Genomic DNA, 19,904 nt, shown 5'->3' with positions numbered 1-19,904 from the left:
GAGTCCGTACGTGACGTCATGAAAGGACCGCCCCCTGACCGTAAAAAAGACACATTGTAGCGTCCTTCCATCACGTCAATGTATTTTGCTGTACATGTTTGGTCTGAGAACCGTGTTGCACCCAAAAGCCGCCAGAACAGGGGGCCCAAGCTCCATGTAAGGAATTTATCAGCCTGTGGAAGCAGAGGTGGCCACAGGAGGTCGCCATTTTGTGCCTCTTTTTCGTTGAGACATCTCCCCTCAATGATGCCTCATAATGGCACGGAATAAATTCTTTAATCGATTGCAAACATGTATGCTTTCCTCTTCAGAACTGTTTGAATCATATTCATAACTCATAACAAAAAAGTGACGTCGGTTGTCCTTTAAGTGTTTAAATCTTAAATTACTTGCCAACTAAAGGACAGAAAATGAGGGATAACAGGCGTCTTTTTAGTAAAATTAAATATACCAGTGTTGTTTATTTCCCCATTAGCAGAAAACAAATTGACCTAATCTCCATTCTGGAGTTTAAGTATGAATCATTGGGTGGAACGCGCTGAGAATCAAAATTCTCCTTTCATGTAAGATGCTCTCCATCAAAGCTTGGCCATTCCCTGAGGCACACCCCTGAACAAGTACAAACAAGTTCAGACCTATTATACCATTTTTTTGTCTTCTGGCACGAAGATAAATGAGAGAAGGTTTTTTTGAACCGACAGAGAGAAATTCTCTCGTAATGACCCCCCTCCCTTCACCCCCAACCCCCCACACCTGATTCGTAAAAGCACTCTTCATGGGAGAAAGTTGAAAGGTGGTCATTTTATAATAAGCAGCTCCCTCCCCTTGACCTTTTTTTGACATGAATAAGTTCTCGAAGGTCACCAACAGCTAACACTTTATTCTCATTGCACTGCAACCCACAGAAGCAGGAAAGTGCCATAAAGCATTTCCACATGGCCGTTGTATTTACAACACAGGCCCATGTTATGGTTACCTCCTGTGGTCCTGGTACCTCATACGGAAAACACCCTTGCTCCAGGTTTCAAGGATTCAGAGGCTGGCCTCATACTTTTTTTACAGTCCGAGCGGAATTTCTGCTCACGACTCAAGAGTATAAAAATCAACCAAATATTCTTGCAAATAGGCGCTGTCTATTCAATTGGCTTATTTAACAACATTTCACTGGAGATTTATCAGCTTGTTTTGTTTTGTGTCAGTCAGTTACGAGATGCATTTTTAGTGACAACAGACTTTAAAATAGAAAAGAAATTGAAGAAAATATGGCGGACTCTTCATTCTTTTCTAAGACTGTAAATACCCTTGCTAGCTAGCCATTAGCTAGCTTGCAAACAAACCAGTTTGGTCCGAATCATAAGAGCAAACTTAGTCACCGTTTTGCAAAATAATCACTGATGCAAACCAAGGCTCTCGAGTTCCTAGTTCCTGCTAGCCATCAGCAAGCTAGAAAACAAACGGTTTGGACCTAATCATAAAAGCGAACTTAGTCACCATTTTGCCATATAACCACTGATGTAAACAAAGGCCCTCAAGTTCTTTTTTCGTGCTAGCCACCAGCTAGTTAGCAATAAAACAGGTTTGGTCCTAATCATAAGGGCGAACTTAATCACACTTTGCCAAATAACCACTGCTGTAAACAAAGGCTCTCATTTTTTTCATGCTAGACATCAACTAGCTAGCAAACAAACAGGTTTGGTCCTTATCATAAGAGTGAATTTTATCACCATTTTGTCATATAACCACTGACGTAAACAAAGGCCCCCCGAGTTCTTTTTTTCGTGCTAGCCATCAGCTAGCTAGCAAACAAACAGGTTTGGTCCTAGTCATAAGAGCGAAATTAGTCACCATTTTGCCAAATAACCACTGATGTAAACAAAGGCCCTCAAGTTATTTTTTTTATTTACGGCAAAGACCAAATGGTGCAATTGCACCTTTTAGCCAAACCAAAACCATGGAATACTGAAATTGTGTCAAGAGTTTAACGTGATAACTCTACCATTGACTGATTGAGTCTTTGCGCGTTTTCATTAATTATCTTCAAAATATGAATATTCAGGGAAAACATTTCTGAATTCCTTTCATCGGGTCTTTAAGTACAGTACAAAAATATTTTCACTCTGCCCCCCCCCCCCCCCCCACACCATTGCCATGGGGGGGGGGGTGTCATTTGCGGAGCACAGGTAGTGTACATAAAAGAGCGCGCAAGCCCAGACGTACGTTCGCTTTGCAGATCATATGAATCACGCAGAGCAATTTTGTGTTTGGATGGGCCTCCCTGTGGCATTCCTTCCCGGTCCATCTGCACTCCACCACCTGCTTTGCTCTCTGCAAGTTAAACACTGCAAATATATAGGAGATGACACAAAGGTATGATAGCAGCAAAGGAAAAAAAGAAGCGTGCAAGCAACCTCAGTCACTTTTTTTTCTCCAGCATATTGGATATTTGTATGTGTTTTGTCTTGCGCGCTTTATCTTTGAATTTGAAAATGCGCTCCCACTAGAAGAGTGTGAGAACAGTGAAATCATCTGCAAGTTGCGCACTGAGAGTCTGGGAAACGGACAGCATTTCACGAGGGATTTATCAACTTACATGTTTTGTGGATGAGTCCATCAACACTTGTAGCCAAAGGCCATTCTCCAGAGGTTTTCCTCTCAATTTAATTTTGTCTCACTTTGGGTGGGGACGCCAAATAAGTCAACTCCGTACAGCGCAGCCACAAAATTGAATGCGAGTTGTTCTAATTTCCCCCAAAATCTTTTCAATCGGTACAGCACAGTGACGATAGAGGCGACTAAAAATAAATAAATAGAAATACTTGCATTCCAAAAGATTTCACATTAGCACAGTCACCATCTTAAAATGGTATTAGATTTGAAAAATACAAAAGACTACCCCTATCTCAGTTGACTTGGAGCGAGGGGCAGGCTCACCCTGGACTGATTGCCTGTCAATCTCACAATTGAAAATTTATTGGACACATTTAATAAACACTGTCACCTTCTATATTTTTTAAACAAATGTTTCAAATTAATTTCTAATCTAAGTTGTATTTAATATTTTCTTTTAATTCAGTTGTATTTTAAAGGACAACCGACACCATTTTTTTGTTTCCTAACTGACATCAGAAAACCGTTTTATAGCATCTAAAATACCCAAAGCACACAGGCTGATATTTTTTGTCAAATGCAAAACACCCAAAAAAAGAGTTAAAGTGTCCCAAAACTACTTCAAAATGACCTCGGGACGGCGAGTTTCAGAAGGTACCGCCCCCTTGTTCGTGACATCATGCCAAGACGTCTTGCCATGCTCGAGAATCAAAACAATGGCTTCAGTTCGGAGAAGATGCTTTCTGGTGACACATCCAGTTATGAATATCATTCAAATAGTTCTGAAGAGGAAAGCATAAATGTTTGCAATCGATTAAAGAAGTCCTTCTGTCTCCTTTTGAGGCGTATGGACTCCAATGTAGCGCCCAGAAAATGCACAGGATGGCGCCCAAGCTCCGTTGAAAATGGGTTGATTTGTCTGCTGGGAATTTGTGTCAACTAGTATCAAATAGTAGTCTTGGTGCAAAACACAACGATTCACCATCGCGTTATTTATGTTTTTTCCTTCTCATTTCGCCATCAACACGGATCAACATGAAGTTTTCAGACCAAACAAAGTACCCAAATTGCATTGTGTGTCGCTTTCTCGGTCGGGGGCGTTCCAGACGTGACATCACGTCAGGCATCGTCAACTCGAAAACAAGACTTCCTGAATATTCAGCGTGAGTCTTAAAACGTAAAATATAGCTATATGCCGTTGAATCTTTGTAAAATACGCTCAGTAGAAGTCATTTGAAGTGATTTTACAAATTATGGACACAATTTGTCCGTCGGCGTCAGTTGTCCTTTAAAGGACAACCGACGTCACTTTTTTGTTCCCTGACTGACATCAGAAAAACGTTTTATAGCATCTAAAATACCCAAAACACACAGTATGATATTTTTATTCAAATGCAAAACACCGATAAAAATGACTTAAAGTGTCCAAAATCTGCAAAAAAATGAGCTGCGAATTGGGCATTTTCAGAAAGTCCCGCCCCAGTTCGTGACGTCACGCCAAGAAGTCTTGCATTGCTGGAGAATCAAAACAATGGCTTCAGATTCGGAGAATATGCTTTCTTGTTACACATCCAGTTATGAATATGATTCAAATAGTTCTGAAGAGGAAAGCATACATGTTTGCAATCGATTAAATAATTTATTCCATGCCATTTTTGTCATGATCTGGTTGGCGACCAACGGGGGGCGCTGTCGGCCCCGCCTGCACCTGCACAGGTGCTGGTCGTCCCGATCAGATTGGCGACCAACGGGTAGCGACGTCAGCCCTGCCTGCAGCCTTGCAGGTGCTGGTCGTTTTAATCACTGGCACTTAAAAGGAAACCCGGCACGACCATCCGGTGTCGGTTCATTGTTTGCTGCTGTTTGTTGTATGCTTTGTCTGCAATTGCATGCATTGTATGCTGTGCATGTGTTTGTTTAACCTTGGCGGACTTTTACACTTGATTTTCTTTTGATACTTTGTATTTTTTCCGTTCAGATGATTTTGATGTTTTACATTTTGTTCCTGCTGGCCTTTATTTTAATACAATTTGTCAAATAACCTCCTACTCACTCCTGCCTGCTTTTTGGGATCCGCACCCGCCATCACCACCTAGCAAAACGTGACCATTGGGGGGAAACGTCTCACCCAAAAAGAGTCTCACCGAGCTGTTGTGAGGAATGAATCAGCCCGTTTCCACAGACTGATAAATTCCTTCCATGGAGCTTGGACACCCTCTTTCTGGTGCAACACGAGGTTTTCAGATCAAACAAGCATTGACGTGATGGAAGGACTGCTACGATGTGTCCTTTTTTTCGGTCAGGGGCGTTCCTTTAGTGACGTCACGTACGGACTCGTCACCAACTCAAAAACAAGACTTCTGGAATATTCAGCACGAGTCTTAAAACGTAAAATATAGCTATATGCGGTGGAATCTTTGTAAAATACGCTCAGTAGAAGTCATTTGAAGCCATTTTACAAATTATGGACACAACTGACGTCTGTTGTCCTTTAAAGTTCAGTTGTGTTTAACTGCACTGCACTAAAAAAATCAACAGGAATGCATAGCAACAAACCTTCTTCTAATATGTTTAATAGTATTCGTGCTTTTTAAATTTCATGATCTGAATCTCATTTGGATATTTAATTCAGTGATTCTTTCACTTACCAATAGTGAGAACCTGTGTACCACAACGGATATTCTGTAGTTTCAGAATAACTGATCTATAGGTAGGAACAATAATATATTGTTTGGTGTTCTATCGATTGCATGAAACTCTTGAGCTGCAGAGATCAATTTTGACCGTAGTTGTTGTCTTCCTGGAATGTAATTAGAATTTCAGAACATTCTCAGAAAGTATCCCCCACCCCATTACGGAATCGCACTCTGGCCCATTTTGCAATGGTAACAGGTGGGTTATGAATGTCCATGGGGGTTGCTTCTCCCCATATGAACCCCGTGAACTACCCTCCACCAAAAAGGAAAAATGATATGCTGTACACATTGTTGAATGAACATGTTTAGGGATTTTTTTTCTCCTTCCTTCTCTTACAAAAGTGGTCAGGATGACCCAGAAATTGGAACTACACGTGATCCGGAGCCCTGTGGAACAGCAGGATGCGGAACATGTCCTGATTTTTCACAGCTGCTTTTGGTTCTTACGGCACAGGAGAAAGCGGCCAATCAGATGCGAAAATTGGCAAAATATTACAAATACCGTATTTTCACGACCAAAGGGCGCACCGTGTGAAAAGGCGCAGTCTCATTTATGTGTGCCATTTCTGTATTTAACTTACACATTGAGCGCACCGGCTGATAGGGCGCAAGTTTTATATACCGGTACATATCCTCTACTGCCATACGTACGTCTGCCTCACAACAACACACAGGCATACAAGTTTGCGTATTTATAAAAACAGATCGGGAGCAAAACTGAGTTTGGTAGTGCTTTATTTATTATTACAAAATAAGAACATTTTGTAATCATCACTCAATAGGCGTCGACATGGTAAAAAAAAGCACATTACCGATACCGACTTTTCCGAAAGCTCGAACCACTGTGCCAGCAGACACGTTACCCCAAGCATCCACAATCCATTGGCAAACTGTGGCATAACATCCAGCCCTTTTCGTTTGCCTTAATAATGACGCCTGCTGGAAATGTCTCTTTAGGCAAAGTCTTTCTTTTAAAAATCACCATCGGCGGGACTTTCTCTCCGTTAGCATGGCAGCCAAGCACAACAGGAAACGAAGCCTTTTCACCAGCTTTTCAGAATAATTCGCCGGCCGTTGCTTCGCTACCAAAGTCCTGGTCCGGATGGAAAAATGGCACAGTTTCATAAAACGCCAGCACCAAGGCGGACCTCCTTGGAAATGTTCAATTTTCATTTCTTCCGCTAGCGTTACTGCTCTGAGTGGGATGGTGACAGTCGAAACGCTCCTTCTGCTCCCTCTTAGCTTCCTGATTTGCTCGAATCTTTCCTCCAACTCCGGCCACCTTGCCTTATCTCCGCGTATTATGTCACGGCGGCTCGATTCCCATGTTCCTCGGCGTAGCTGATAGCCTTCAGTTTAAACTGAGCTTCATATCCATGTCTCTTTGCCATTAAAAGCGTTGTTAAAACAGCAATGTTCTGCATAAAGCACATACCTGTTCTTGTATACACAAACCACGCCCACACATCCCCCCTCATGTTCCCTACCACGTCCTCCTCATGGTGGTCTCTAATACGTCCGCACTACATGGCGCACCGCACATTTTGAAAAAAATCTGAGACGTTTATACCTTATGGTCGTGAAAATACGGTACTTCTCTGTATGATGCAGTGCGTTTCTATATGCCGCTACAAGTGTGATATGTTTCCAGTATAGTGAGTTACATTCCTGCAGAGGCGGCAGAAATCCCAACAAAATCCCAAAAAGACCCCAAAAAGTACAAATTCAACTCCTTTTCCTAAATTATGATAAAAGTAAAACAAAAATAGACTGAAATCTACAAAGGTAATACATTTCATTTATAAGCGCCTTTCAAAACTCTCAGGGTCACTTTACAGTCACAGGATACGTTTTTCTATGGGTGAGCAGCGGCAGCCACACGCGCCAGCGTTCGCTCAACCCAGAAGTAACTCAAATAGATAGAAAGCGAGCTAGCTAGCTAATAGATAGCAAATGAATAGATAGCTAAGATTGTTGACTGTTGCCTTTTTTTAGAACAGGCTACTAATGTTGTAGATGGGGGTGCTTGCTACCTGGTGCCCACAGTCACTATCTTTGGCTCAACTAGCTAGCTAGCCAGCTGATAGATAGCAAATAGATAGCTAGCGAGATAGCCAGCTAGATAGATAGATAGCTGGATAGCTAAAGAAATAAAAAGCATTTGTGTCATTTTAATTGTGCCTTTTGATAACGCAAGCAAGAAAAAAAAGTCGACGCAAATATGGATGACAAAAAAAAAGTAGTGGTGATGTGAAAAGAAATGATCATAAATGTGATTCTCATTCTGCATAATCGGACAGAATGTGTCAATCAAAACTGAGAATGACTCTCTTCGTAGTGGGAATATAGTTGCCACAACACTTAATTATTAATCTTATAATATCATCTCATTCAGCGTTATTTGGCCACCTGCTATCCACGCGGCTTTAACGACAGGGAGGAGTTACTCCATGAACAGTCTGGGCTTGTTTGGACATCCTCGCGCACATCCGCATACACCCGAACGTCCTCACACAATTAAATGAAGAGCGCCTTCAGCCCAGGCCAGAAGTGGAAAAAAATATTTCAAAGACAAGATGTCAAGTGCACCCCTAAAGAAAAATATCCAGTCTTCTTTTATCCATCCGAGATACTTTGTTTGTGCTGGAGGGTGCGCGTCGTTGAACTTTTGTGGGCCCACGTTAAAAAAAAAAAAAAAAACGGCCAGTAAGAACTTGCAGAGCATACTTGGCAAGACATCTCTTTTGCAGACAGAATGTGCCCACGGGGAAAAAAAAAAAAAGGAGTGATGTCTAATAGCTCATCTGATGAATAAAAATGGTACTGATCTTTGTCGTCTTGTTGGGAAAACAAGCTACACAAAACTCCGTAAAAAAATCATTTCGTTCCATATTTGCCTAATTGTGCGTACATTTCCTCCACCCCAACAGAAAGGCTTCTTCTCCCTGCCTGAAGGACACTTTTTCATCCAGCCGCTCCCTAAATCTTCAAGTGATCCTGCAGGTTCCCCAGAGCCGCACATCATTATCCCGAATGTTGCCACGGAAACGCCCAGAAAAAAACGCAACGCCGAGGGCATGCAGACACCCGGCCCGTGTGGAGTAACGGGTATTTATTTGGCATTTCTCAAGAATTGTCATTTTTTTGTTTATGCGCTGTCTCCAAATGGAATCCATTGGCCAAAATGAATATGTGGTGAGAATAAAGTCAGGCTAAGACTTTTGTCCAACCACCAAAATGCACCGTATTTTCCGATTTATGAGGTGCACGGAAGTTTAAGGCGCACCCCCAATGAATGGTATCTTTGCAAACTTGTCCCATATATAAGGCGCACCGGACTATAAGGCGCATCTCAATGAATGAAAATAGTTAAATACGGTGTCTGAAATAATAATAATAATAATAATAATAATAATAATACATTTAATTTTCAAGTGCCTTTCAAAACTCTCAAGGACACTTTACAGTCACGGGATAAGAACATTTTTTTCTTTTTGTGCAGGTAAGCAGCGGCAGCCATTTGTGCCTGCGTTCACTCTTCACTGCAACTTTTACATGGGGCGTACGACTTACAAAACTTCTAGGTCCAAGTGGCCGACAAGTTTTTGAGAAAAAAGAAATATATATATATATATTTTTTTTTTTTTTTCAAATCAAACGTTAGCTTTTTTCAATAAGGGAACGTTTGAATGAAGATTTCAAAATCTTTCGGTTTGGAAATGTTGGAATTTTGGTTCGTTTGGCAATTTGCATACTCGGCACGGCAGCCAATCAGAAGCCTGCTTTGTGCTTTTGGACTTTCCAGGGCGTTATAAGATCGTGCATTTGCATATCATTTTCCAAAGTAGATGCGCAGAACCTCAACCCTAGAAGAAAGATTTAAAAGAAGCTAACAAAATTTATGACGCTAAAAAACGTAAACATACAGTACATTAAAAGCATGGTGGAAAGAGGAGTTCACGTGGCTTGTAGCAGACGACGCAACGCAAACATTGCATTGTGCAACATGCCGAACAGTGTATGGACAAACGACAATTTGTGCAAAATCATCAGCAAGGGATATTTACCATCAATTAAGCAAGGGAGCATTTGTACATAATTAAAAAAATCCTTAATACTTTGCAACAATGTTTTTTTTTTGCGATTAGTCGTCTTATTGTGTTTCAAGTTGTGAAAAATGGGGCAGGCAAATGCCCTGGTGTCCGCTAACTATGTGTCAGGAGTTTCAGACACTGTTAAATATTAAAGTTTCACAAATATAAGGCAGACCACGTTATAAGGCGCGACAGTAGAGGCTGGCTGGGTAATTGCGAGACCTGTTGTGGCTCAATATGACTTCACATATAAGGTGCAGGGTCATCGTTTGAAGAAAATCAAGGCTTTTGGGTGCGCCTTATACACTGGAAAGTACGGGGGCTCTGTTAAAAGTACGCTCAAATTTTTACATCTACGCCACAGATGGCGACTCTGGACGATTGGAAAAGGAGAGAGAGGCGTGGGAGAGCGAACACGGTCCAGCACAGTCTCGTTCCCGGCGCTCGGTCAGCAGGGAGCGCTGGGTGGAGACCATGGTGGTGGCCGACTCCAAACTCATCGAATATCACGGCAGTGACAACGTGGAGTCATACATCTTCACGATCATGAACATGGTGAGTCTTTACTATTTTTTTGAACATCAACTTTTTCCCATATTTTATTCTTCAAACGCATAAAGAAGTGAGTGCAGTATTTTCCAGTGCATATGGCGCACCGGACTATAAGGTGCACCCCAAACGAATGGTGTATTTTCAATTGTGTATTTTCAAACTTTTTCCATATACAGTGATACCTTGGCTTACGAACTTAATTTGTTCCCAGAGTGTTTAAGGCAAAAAGTGTGTATCCCAAAAATTAATTTCCCATAGGAAACCATTAAAATGAGAATAATCCGTTCCCTAATTTTCTACTTTCTAATATTCTATGCCTTAAAACTACACAAAATATACCTTATTTTATGGATAATAAATGTGCTATGGTATTATAATTAAAGCAATAAACTGTACTGTATAATAAAGTCGTTCTATTTACCTTTGTGATGGTGGTTGATGGCTTGATGGAATGGAGTCACCGGTTCCATCAGCATTAAACACTTGATGAGGTACATAACCTTCTTTTATAATCTTGAGGATTGATCCCTTGTAGGTGCTTTCTCTGTGATAATCTTACCTAGTTGCTCATCAATTGTGTTCTGTTTAGCTGGGTTGGTAGCTTTTTGCATCAAGTGTACAGATGGCTTGTGCGGGTTGTTTAGGGAGCCTGATTGATGGGATATTTTAACCTTGCAGTCTACACTCTGCCTTTGAACTATTAAAGTTGAAACTCTCTCACTGTTGTCTGCCTGTCTCTTTAATGTTTAAACCACTTCCCCTCACTGCTGCCTTCTTGACCAATCACGTGGCTTTAACCGAAGACTGGGGGCAGGGAATAGATGACAAACACAGTCGGCTGCCATTTTGTTGTTAGAAGAACGGGCTCGTTCGTGAATGACACGTCACTCATTGAGGCAGCTCCGTGTATGCAAAAATATCGTATGCCAAGGTTCGTAAACTGAAAAGTTCGTAAGTCAAGGGATTTGTAAACCGAGGTATCACTGTAACTTGTTTTCAAATCTGAAGTCAAGAATAATGACTGTTATTGTGGTTTACCTGGGACCATTTGAAATTTTGGTTCGGACTTTATGGGGCGTCATGTAATTTCACAAGTTTGTTTTGCTTTCGTGGGCCGAATAAAATGATGTGGCGAGCCAGATTTTGCCCCCAGGCCTTGACTTTGACACCTGTGCAATACAATAATAAATATAATTTTCTGAGATTTTCAATCTTCCTTCTTTAAAACTTTTATGTCAATACTGTCAATTATGTAATACTTTAATGCCAAATTTTCCATTTCTAATCATTATGCCAAAAAACGGAAAATTATGCTGAAATCATGAAACAAATTCCATTATGCAAAGTAATTTGAATAGATTATTGAAAATATCTCTTAAAATTTTTATATATCGCCGCACGTCTTCTTCTGCAGAGGGAAATGGAGTCAGTAGCTGCTGACGGTATTTGCGAGACCTGTTGTGTCTCAAAATTTCTACACGTATAAGGCGCAGGGTCATCTTTTGAAGGAAATGAAGGCTTTTGGGTGCACCTTATACAGCGGAAAATACGGTACACTTTGTATGTTGCTAAGGTGGCGGGTATCTTCCACGACGCCAGCATTGGAAACGCCATCCATGTGCTCTTGGTTCGTCTGATACTTCTACAAGGTGAAGAGGTAATGAAACACTCTTGTCTTTCCAGTTTATTTGTCATTCCAATATGGATTCACTATTGGGAATCAAAGATTGCAAATTCATCTGAAGTTTCTGAACAGTCAAAGGACGTTCATTGTGATATGCTCATTTGAGGTGTGGTTGTCATGGTAATTCCAACCATACAGAAAGGCCTCAAGATCGTCCACCATGCAGACACCACTCTGTCCAGCTTCTGTGCCTGGCAGAAGAACTTAAATCCACAGAGTGACACACACCCCGCTCATCATGACCTGGCTGTGTTGGTCACTAGGCAAGACACACACACACACACACACACACACACACACACACACACACACACACACACACACACACACACACACACACACACACACACACACACACACACACACACACACACACATACACGAAATATCATTTGAAAATGAAGTCAAATGTTTTAAATGTTCCTTGGCTTGTATTTGCACTCCCAGGAAGGACATCTGTGCCGGAATGAACCAACCCTGCGAGACCTTAGGCCTGTCTCATCTTTCTGGGATGTGCCAACCACACCGCAGCTGCAATATCAATGAGGATTCGGGTTTACCGGTGGCTTTCACCATAGCTCATGAGATGGGTCATAGGTGAATACGTGCATGTGTTCCGGTTGTGGTTTTGCTTGCCGTGGGGGGGGGGGGGCGATGAAGCGCTGGTCAGACCCCTGGCACCATTTGCCTTTTAGATAGCCGCCCCCATTTCCAGCTCAGATAACTCCAGACCCATATAACTTAGGAATTAAATATTTTTTACTGATGAATGCAGAGAGTCTAAGTTTTCTTACACTGCATTGAATGTTGATGTAGTCCTCAAACTCAATGTTCTTAGGGTCCCTCAATTTGAGTGAAAATGACAAAAATCCTGGCGCTGTAATGGACCTAATTTTTGCACATTATCTGGCAGTGAATTAGTTAATTTACGCCTGACAGTTTACAGTGAGTGTGACTGTAAAGACAAAATCCCATAAAAAAGCAGTTGTTCTTCTGGTCGGATATGCTTGACTGCAGCTTTGGAATCCATCACGATGGTCAAGGGAACGACTGCGAAGTGGGCGGGAGGCACCCCTTCATCATGTCCAGACAACTGATGTACGACAGCTCGCCTCTCACATGGTCGTCGTGCTCCAAGGACTACATCACACGTTTCCTCGAGTGAGCCCCTGTCCGCATTGACTCTTCTCTGCTGTCTTTCTTCCATGCAAAAAATCCAGTTGACAGGTGTTGGTTTTGTTTCCTAACTGACATCAGAAAAACGTTTTAGCATCTAAAATACCCAAAACACGCAGGCTGATATTTTTAGACAAATGCAAAACACCCATAAAAATGACTTAAAGTGTCCCAAAACGACTTCAAAATGACCTCAGAAAGTTTCAGTTTCAGAAGGTCCCGACCCCTTGCTCGTGACGTCACGCCAAGACGTCTTGCCTTGCTCCAGAATCAAAACAATGGCTTCAGATTCGGAGAAGAGGCTTTCTTGTTACTTATCCAGTTATGAATATGATTCAAATAGTTATGAAGAGGAAAGCATAAATGTTTGCAATCGATTAAAAAAGTCCTTCCGTCTCATTTTGAGGCGTCTGGACTCCAATGTAGCGTCCCAGAAAATGCACAAGATGGCACCCTAGCTCAGTTGGAAATGGGCTGATTTGTCTGCTGGGAATTTGTGTCAACTAGTATCAAATAGTAGTCTTGGTGCAACACACAACGATTCACCATCGCATCATTTATGTGTTTTCCTTCTAATTTCGCCATCAACATGGGTCAACACGACGTTTTCAGACCAAACAAAGTACCCAAAATGCATTGTGTGTCACTTTCTCAGTCAGTGACGATACCTACCGTAACGTCACGATAGGTATCGTCATCAACTCGAAAACAAGACTTGCTGAATATTCAGCGCGAGTCTTAAAACGTAAAATATAGCTATATGCCGTTGAATGTTTTTAAAATACGCTCAGTAGAAGTCATTGAAAGTGAATTATGGACACAACTTGTCCGGAAGCGACGGTTGTCCTTTCAAGCTATTTTACAGTCATTTTGTCCTCTCTTCCAGTCGCGGATGGGGTTTTTGTCTGGACGATCGTCCTTCCAAAAGAGACCTTACCACTCCTTTGGCTCGCCTTGGCGTTCGCTACACAACACACCACCAGTGCCAGCTCCAGTACGGGCCCAACGCCACCTACTGCCCTGAAGTGGATGTAAGTCATCACACTTCGATCCATCTCATCTCATTTTCCGTACCGCTTATTCCTCATTATTGTCGCGGGGGTTGCTGGAGCCTATCTCAGCTGTCTTCGGGCACGAGGCGGGGGACACCCTGAATTGGTTGCCAGCCAATCGCAGGGCACACAAAAACATACAACAGTCACTCTCACACTCACACCTAGGGACAATTTGGAGTGGTCAATCTGCCTGCCATGCATGGTTTTGGAGTTTGGGAGGAAACCGCAGTACCCGGAGAAACGCGGGTCCGGGGAGAACATGCAAACTCCACACAGGGAGGCCGAACCGGGACACGAACCGGCGACCTCTGCACTGTGAAGCCGGTGTGCTAACCACTCGACTACCGGGCCGTCACTTCGATCCATTTTAAACTAAATAAGATAATACAGATCAGGGCTTTAAGTATAGATTTGTCTAATTTAATACGACTCTTAAGAGAACCACTTTGCATTGCTATTATTTTTTAAAAATACGTCTGTGTAAGCGCTCAGTCGTACAGGAGTGGTCCATCGATGAAAAGGTTTCTTCAGCCGTCATCTGTACTTCTTTGAAGGTGTCGGACGTTTCGCTACTTATCCAAGATGCTTCGTCAGCGAACTAAAGTCTTTTGCTGGTAGTTTCGGCCTATATATATCCCTGCTTTCCAGACATGGCGGTGCCAGACTCTGCTATGATTGGTCCCTGCTCAGGTTGGGGGGAGCAGAGGACTACTCCCTGCAGCTACACTGATTACTTCTATTGTCCTGACTGATTATCCTATTGTCCTGCCTGAGTATGAGGTCTACGACTGGCATGATCGCCCCATTTGCCCTGGTATCATCTCATCAGCATAACTAAGCCTATGTTGCCTAAGAAGTCTGTTGTACGAACGATCCAAATTGAACCTCACCCCACCATGGCGGTTTTGTGGAGGATTTTGCTGTTTTATGAAAATAGCTTCTTTTACTCCCCTTTCAAACAGTAGGGATATATATAGGGCCGTAACTACCAGCAAAAGACTTTAGTACGTTTCCCATATTTTGACATAGTTCTCATGACCAGCGAAGGTGTATGGTTATTTTACGCTGCTCAATCATACTGCATCCTGCTATGTGATGGCCTGGCGTGATATCAATCTGGCACGTCGCATTCGGTCTTCTAATTCAAAAAGAGGGCCTCCAGTCTAACAGGCGGGTCCTTGATATTTACAGTAAGCTTCAATATATTTTGAAGGCCCCTTTTTAGGGGGCATCACTTTCCTATGTTTGTCCCACCCAACCACCACTGATTCCTCCACTTGCAGTGACACCGCCACTGAAGCCATGTCCAGCCAGGGAGATTTTGTTGACTCCCTCGGCCACAAATGCCCTCTGTAATTCCCCGGCATTCACGTTCCGGCAGTACAAAGCCTAGGCGGAATGTGAGAAACATGAGTGACCCAGTCAGAAAGTGATGGGCTGCGGAGGAATGCGCAAGCGTCCGAGGCAAGCCACGGATTGAACCATAATGCGCCTTTGAGCCTCTGGCCCGTCACGGTTACAATAATAGACCATGAGAAATCTTTAGCAACACACAGAAAACAGTTTGAAAATCCCACGGGGGAGTGTGTTATGAGCAAATAGGGCTTCTGCTGCCACCGAGAACTTACAGTAGTGTCAATGTAGACAGCCCAAAGTCCCGCTCGGGGGCCAAATGCGGCCCGTGATCAATTTCCATCTGGCCCGCAGATTTTTCCCAAAAAATCAATAATGTCTGACCTTCATGTAGAATTACTGTCAAACCTCAGTTTTCAAAGGTCTTGGTTCTCGACCAATTCGGTTTTCAGCCAAACATTTTACGCTTCGGTTTACAACCAAAAAGCGGTTCTCTACCAAACTGAGCGCACCTGAATGCATCCTTCCACTTCCTTATACGTCACTTCCTTGTGTCGCATCTCATTGTGTCCTCGTGTGGCGCTCCATCGTGAGTAGGCATGTTTGTATTGTTCAATCACGATAAAAGAAAAGCAGAGATTGATTACGTTGATTATAATGGGACATTTTTCAGTTTTCGACCCAATCGGTTTTCGAACAGGCTTCTTGAACGGATTATGGTCGAAAACCGAGGTTTGACTGGTATACATTGAGCAGTAGCAATGTTACCTCCGTGTGTAAAGTGCTGCCATCTAGACGCTCAATTAGGAACAGCCATTTAGTATACTGACTAAAATGGCGCTTTTCTAAAAACAAAAATTCAAAAACGGCAACAATCAACAAAGGAACAATTACCTCTGTTCAATTGTTGAAAAAAATGTTTTAAAAAAAGTGAAGTTAAGTTAATATTCAATTTCGATTTTCAATGTCAATTCAATTTTGAGTCACATGTTTCAAATGAACTAAAACACATGCTCAAGATCGCTGAAATTCAAATTCAAAAAAGCAAACGTGAAACAAAGAAGGTCGAAGCTGAAATGTATTTAAATTAATTGCTGTTATATATAGAAAACGTCCGCTAAGGTTGCCCCCGCCCACCCCACCCCTACATTTTTAACACACCAAATCTGGCCCCCTTTGCCAAAAGTTTGGACACCTTTCCCTTAAAACGACACAGCAGCCTATTAAGACTCAAATGGGTTTTGGCGACTCCGGACTAAAAAAAAAAAAAACGTCTCCATACTGTACTGGAAGCAGCACAATCCAAATAAAAAGCTCTACAAAATGAGAAGAATAGCCTTTTGGGAATAATGAAACATCTTGCAAATGTAGGTCAAAGTTTTGGATCGCATTCAGGCCCGTAGAGAAGGTCTTTGCTAGCCCTCACCACTGACCACATATTCAAATGGCTGCTGATTGTTTTCTCTCATTATTTTAGAATGTTTGCCAGATTCTTTGGTGCTCCGTAAATGGCTCCTGTCGCTCCAAACTGGACTCGCCCATTGATGGGACTCGCTGTGGACCGGAGAAGGTATGTGTCAAAGTTACAGTTACTAGCTTGTATTTATTCCCTCATTACCAAATGTCATGCGCTTTTGTCCCAGTGGTGTATCTCTGGAGAGTGTGTGATCGTGGGAAAGCTCCCTGAGACGGTAAATGGAGGATGGGGACAATGGACGGCATGGTCTCATTGCTCTCGGACTTGTGGGACTGGAGTTCAGTCAGCTGAGAGAGAATGCAACAACCCCAAGTAAGATATTATTCTAGAACCATGTTCAAAGTAAGCATTTGGTGAAATAATGTGACTTTCCCTCCCCTCAGGCCAGAATTTGGGGGGAAGTACTGCACAGGGGAGCGGAAGCGCTATCGGACGTGTAACACAAGACCTTGCCAGAAGGATAAGCCTTCCTTTAGAGAGATGTTGTGCAGCGAGTTTGACACTGTACCCTACCACAACGAGCTCTACAAGTGGGTTCCTGTGGCAAACCCCTGTGAGTGTACTCAGACAGACCCCACATGAGTTTTTTTTCTGGGTAGCCCATGCGTTTGTTTTCCACTAGGGGGCAGCATTTACAATGTAATACCCATAACTTGAACCGGTTAGTAAATCGGGGTGTATTAATAATAATACACATTTCATTTATAAGCGCCTTTCAAAACGCCCAAGGACACTTTAAAGTCAGCGTTCACTCAACCCGTAAGTAACACAAACACATGCACACACACCATGAACTCAAATATAAAATGGTCATATCTGACTGTGTTTACAATAAATTTACATGACATCATAAGACAAACAAAACAGGAAGGGTAATATATCAAAACTTATAAGTATGGTATTTAATTGAAAAATGCCAAAAATTGTCGAAGTTTATAAGCAATCCACAGCAAAAAACATCGACGTCTTGATTTGTCCGGAGGTTCATGAACGCACCGGCAGGTCAACGGATGCTCGAAGCCGAAGCGGTTACCGCAAAGCGCCTTCGAAAACTGAAAACAATGTTTCGTCACAGGGAAGCGTACTAATCCGATTGATACGCGATTTAACTATTTAATTAAGCATATAGAAACATGCAAGTGGTCCACATTTTTTTTCCTTTCAAACTTAGGTGCACAAGATAATGTCATAATCCAATATGATGAGGTTTTGGTGCCAAACATTTTTGGGTTGTTTCCTACCCGTCATTTTGCCGACCTAATTTCGTTCAATGATTATTAGACGACAGGGTCATCTTTTGAAGAAAATCAAGACTTTTGGGTGCGCCTTATACACCGGAAAATATGCTAACAAATATTTGAACACAAAAGGTGGAGCAACAAATGCAGCCAGATAACATAATGGTTATAATATAATATATACATGTGTGTATATATATATATATATATATATATATATATATATATATATATATATATATATATATATATATATATATATATATATATATATATATGAGTGAATCTATACCTTTTGAGTGGGGTGATCATTGCCACTTGCAGTATATACTTGGTCCATCTGTAAAAATGAGGTCGGCATTGGAATTCACCTCCCAGAAAGGGTGATTTAAAGGTGTTTTTTTTTTCCCATCTCTTTATGTTTACACAAAAAGGGCATTGTCATCAAATGGTAAGTAGTTTGACTTTATTTGAATGTTACTCTGCCAATGAACATTTTATATTTGAATTAGTAGTGTGTGTGCATGTGTGTGAGTGTGTGTTAATTCCAGGTCGAGTTAATGCTGGCATGTCTGACTGCCTCTGCTCACCTACAGAAAAACATATCCTGTGACTGTAAAGTGTCCTTGAGAGTTATGAAAGGCGCTTATAAATGAAATTTATTATTATTATTATTATTATTATTATTATTATTATTATTATTATTATTATTATTATTATTGATGACATTTAGGAGAGATTTGGGCGGACTGGTTGTCACACTTTTCCAGTCAACATAACAAACAACCACTCAAACTCACAAGCATGCAGTAAACTTGTACAGTAAATGCCACTTAGGATGGCGTGAACAGATACAAACCCTGAGCATCGTTACCGTGTCGTGACAGCGTGACCACTAATTGATTGTGATACCAAATTTGCCTCCATGTTACTAAAATCTATGTGTTCAAAATATCCTCCGTCCCCTTATCTGCTTGCAGTAAACCCCTGCGAGCTCCACTGTCGTCCCGATACTGAGTATTTTTCGGAAAAGATGCTCGACACGGTGACCGACGGAACACCATGCTTCCTGAACAACAACTCCAGAAACATCTGCGTTAACGGAGTGTGCAAGGTAGTGTGGCTGGGTAAGAGACTCAGAGAGGCTGGGGAGGTAGAGCAAGTTATGAAATATCTACAACATGCCGCTACAGTTACAGGTTGATGTTTATGTGTTCGATTTGTCCCCAAGGAGGTGGGCTGTGACTTTGGCATTGACTCAAACGCAGTCGAGGATCGTTGCGGTGTGTGTTTGGGTGACGGGACGAGCTGCAAAACGGTCTACAAGTCATTTGAGGAGGGAGAGGGCTTCGGTGAGTTCAATGCACAAAACAACTGAGCACATGGACCAGGATCAAAATGTTTTCACATCAATTCAATCCCGCATGTTGGGCCTGAATTTTTATAGTGGTACTTTTCCGCTAGAAGGCAATTGAAAATGTTTCAACCAGTGTCTGAAACTCATGACAAAAAGTTGCCGGACACCAGGGCAGACAACTCTGAAAAGTTGCCTGCCCGGCCATAAAGTTGCCTGCCCTATTTTTCACAACTTGAAACACAATAAGACGACGAATCACAAAATAAACACCATCGTTGCAAAGTATAAAGGATTTTTTATTAAGGATGTACCGACCACAAATGCTCCCTTGCTTAATTTATGGTAAATATCCCTTGCTGATGATTTTGCTCCAGTTGTCGTTTCTCCATGCACGTGAACTCTTCTTTCCACAATGCTTTTAATGTACGTTTACATTTTGTAGCGTCATAAATTTTCTTAGCTTCTTTTGAATCTTTCTTCTGGGGCTGAGGTTCTGCGCATCTACTTTGGAAAATGATATGCAAATGCATGACCTTATAACGCTCGGGAAAGCACGAAGCAGGCTTTCGATTGGCTGCCGTGCCAAGTATGCAAATTGCCAAACGAACTGGTTTG

At 42.0% G+C, this 19,904-nt stretch overlaps 1 protein-coding gene across 1 annotated transcript in view; it reads left to right on the top strand.

Annotated features, from left to right (window-relative positions):
- The window catches only part of adamts12 (ADAM metallopeptidase with thrombospondin type 1 motif, 12), a 48,342-nt gene that overhangs the window by 10,051 nt on the left and 18,387 nt on the right, over positions 1–19,904 (top strand). The window contains exons 5-16 of the mRNA XM_088994047.1: positions 8,234–8,411; positions 9,762–9,952; positions 11,523–11,606; positions 11,772–11,896; positions 12,081–12,230; positions 12,651–12,794; positions 13,696–13,840; positions 16,695–16,787; positions 16,861–17,006; positions 17,078–17,247; positions 18,913–19,046; positions 19,164–19,284. Of these exons, the coding sequence (XP_088850173.1) occupies positions 8,234–8,411; positions 9,762–9,952; positions 11,523–11,606; positions 11,772–11,896; positions 12,081–12,230; positions 12,651–12,794; positions 13,696–13,840; positions 16,695–16,787; positions 16,861–17,006; positions 17,078–17,247; positions 18,913–19,046; positions 19,164–19,284 (1,681 nt within the window). The remainder of the gene's footprint in view (positions 1–8,233; positions 8,412–9,761; positions 9,953–11,522; positions 11,607–11,771; positions 11,897–12,080; positions 12,231–12,650; positions 12,795–13,695; positions 13,841–16,694; positions 16,788–16,860; positions 17,007–17,077; positions 17,248–18,912; positions 19,047–19,163; positions 19,285–19,904) is intronic.

The sequence above is a fragment of the Hippocampus bargibanti genome, linkage group LG04, assembly GCF_051943395.1.
Source record: "Hippocampus bargibanti isolate YZ-2025 linkage group LG04, ASM5194339v1, whole genome shotgun sequence".
Lineage (NCBI taxonomy): Eukaryota > Metazoa > Chordata > Actinopteri > Syngnathiformes > Syngnathidae > Hippocampus > Hippocampus bargibanti.
The sequence above is the reverse complement of the archived record's forward strand: the minus strand, read 5'-3'. Positions and strand labels throughout refer to the sequence as shown.